The following is a 2,245-nucleotide window of genomic DNA, read 5'->3' as shown; positions in this document are numbered from 1 at the left end:
GTAGTTAGTGAGACACCAGTACCAATACCAGTGATGAAATTTTCCTCAAAATTGTACTTTGAAATTCAGAAGTCTGTATTGCACAATGAGAATTTATCTTCTCTCTCTACTCCCTCTCTGTCTCTGCCTTTCTCTCCCTCCATAGCTATATCTATACATTTAAAAAGCAAGGCAACAGCTCCATATAATTTGGTATCATTTACTGAATACCTGTGAATGTCATTACTTTACTAAGTAGTTGTCATTTATTATCTTACTTCACTCTGACATTGTCACTGAGGCAGGTGATCCTGAACTTCAGATGAGATGAGAGAGCAACCTGAAACTTTGATTTCAACATTGTGAGACCTGGAGCATACAACAAGCTAACATGATCTGGAGAAAGTATAAAATAGAAAATTTGGCTTGTTTTATGGTGCTAAGTTAGAATTCATGATATATCAATAGAAATTTGTGTGGTTTTCTCCCTTTTTCACATCTATCTGTGTGTGCCTGTGTGTGTGTGTGTGTGTGTGTGACAGAGAGAGAGAGAGAGAGAGTGAGAGGGATATAAGAGAGAGAACATGAAATCACTTTATCTCCTTTTTCAAGAGAGGTTTGTGGTAAGCAAAGTTGAGTATGACTTGTATAGTGCAGTTCTCAGTTCTCAATAAAATGTTGGATGCTCTTGACATTCCCAGAGAGAGAGAGAGAGACCAAAAATGACAAACATGAGTGTAGTGACAACGTTCATCCTCACGGGCCTTCCCCATTCATCAGAGCTGGACATGCTCCTCTTTGGAATCTTCCTGGTGATCTATGTCCTCACTGTGTTGGGGAACCTACTCATCCTGCTGGTGATCACAGTGGATCCCCGTCTGCACACCCCCATGTACTATCTCCTGAGCAACCTGTCCTTCATTGACATGTGGTTCTCCACGGTCACTGTGCCCAAAATGCTGATGACCCTGGTGTCCCCAGAAGGCAGTTCTATCTCCTTTCCCAGCTGTGTGGCCCAGCTCTACTCCTTCCACTTCCTGGGCAGCACCGAGTGCTTCCTCTACACCGTCATGGCCTATGACCGCTTCCTGGCCATCAGTTACCCGCTCAGGTATGCCAGCATGATGAATGGGAGGACGTGTGCCACCCTGGCCACAACCACGTGGCTCAGTGGCTCTCTGCACTCTGCTGTCCAGACCACACTGACATTCCGTTTGCCCTTCTGTGGGCCAAATCAGATCCAGCATTACTTCTGCGATGCACCACCCATCCTCAAACTGGCCTGTGCAGACACCTCTGCCAATGAGTTGGTGATCTTTGTCAACATTGGGGTGGTGGCTTCAGGCTGCTTTCTTCTGATAGTGCTGTCCTACGTGTCCATCGTCCATTCCATCCTGAAGATCCGCACGTCAGAGGGAAGATGGAGAGCCTTCCAGACCTGTGCCTCCCACTGCACTGTGGTCCTTTGCTTCTTTGGCCCTGGTGTTTTCATTTACCTGAGACCAGGCTCCAAGGAGGCTATGGACAGGATTGTGGCTGTTTTCTACACTGTGATGACGCCCCTTCTGAACCCTGTGGTCTACACCCTGAGGAACAAGGAAGTGAAGAAAGCTCTGTTGACACTTAAAGATAAAGTAGTGCTTTCACAGAGCAAATAATCTCTGTAATGAAGATACACTCATTTAACGAAGTTAGTAATATAAATTTGTGATCAATAAGAAGTGTATTACAGTTATATTTCTCGGTGTTTAACTTTATCCAAACCTGCTACTCAGGAATATTATTTTTACAAATGTTTCTGAGGAATTTTATTATAAAAACTATATTATATTTTTGAACAGGATTTTCCAGTTTATTAATTTAGTAAAATGAAAACATATATTGTCTTAAACTGCATAGCTCCTTATAATATAATTTGGTTTAATCTTTTTTTTTTAATTGAAGCATTATAATTTTTGTTTTAGGGTATAGTTGATCTAAAATGTGTTAGTTTCAGGTGTACAGCATAGTGATTCAGTTATACATATGTATATATTCATTCTTCTTCAGGTTCTTTTCCCACTTAGGTTATTAAATAATATTGAATAAAGTTCCCTGGGCTATATAGTAGGTCCTTGTCGGTTATCTATTTCATATATAAGTAGTGTGTGTGTATGTGTGTGTGTTTGTGTTAAACCCAGGGTCTCCCCTTTCCCCTTTCTCTCCCACCATGTTTCTCCTTTGGTAGCCATATTTTTGTTTTTGAAATCTGAGTCTGTCAGTTCCT

General features: G+C 41.6%; 1 protein-coding gene across 1 annotated transcript; it reads left to right on the top strand.

Annotated features, from left to right (window-relative positions):
• The first annotated feature begins 695 nt into the window (after positions 1–695).
• LOC138084129 (olfactory receptor 10G7-like) lies at positions 696–1,637 on the top strand. The gene has a single exon (XM_068978248.1). The coding sequence runs from the start codon at positions 702–704 to the stop codon at positions 1,635–1,637; it is 936 nt and encodes a 311-aa protein (XP_068834349.1). The 5' UTR covers positions 696–701.
• The last annotated feature ends 608 nt before the right edge of the window (positions 1,638–2,245 follow it).

The sequence above is a fragment of the Capricornis sumatraensis genome, chromosome 8, assembly GCF_032405125.1.
Source record: "Capricornis sumatraensis isolate serow.1 chromosome 8, serow.2, whole genome shotgun sequence".
Lineage (NCBI taxonomy): Eukaryota > Metazoa > Chordata > Mammalia > Artiodactyla > Bovidae > Capricornis > Capricornis sumatraensis.
Note: the sequence above shows the minus strand (reverse complement) of the source record. Positions and strands in the feature narration are given on the sequence as shown.

Bases quoted from the DNA above. Each gene is read 5' to 3' on its own strand.
- LOC138084129 (XM_068978248.1), top strand. From the start codon at position 702: ATGACAAACATGAGTGTAGTGACAACGTTCATCCTCACGGGCCTTCCC.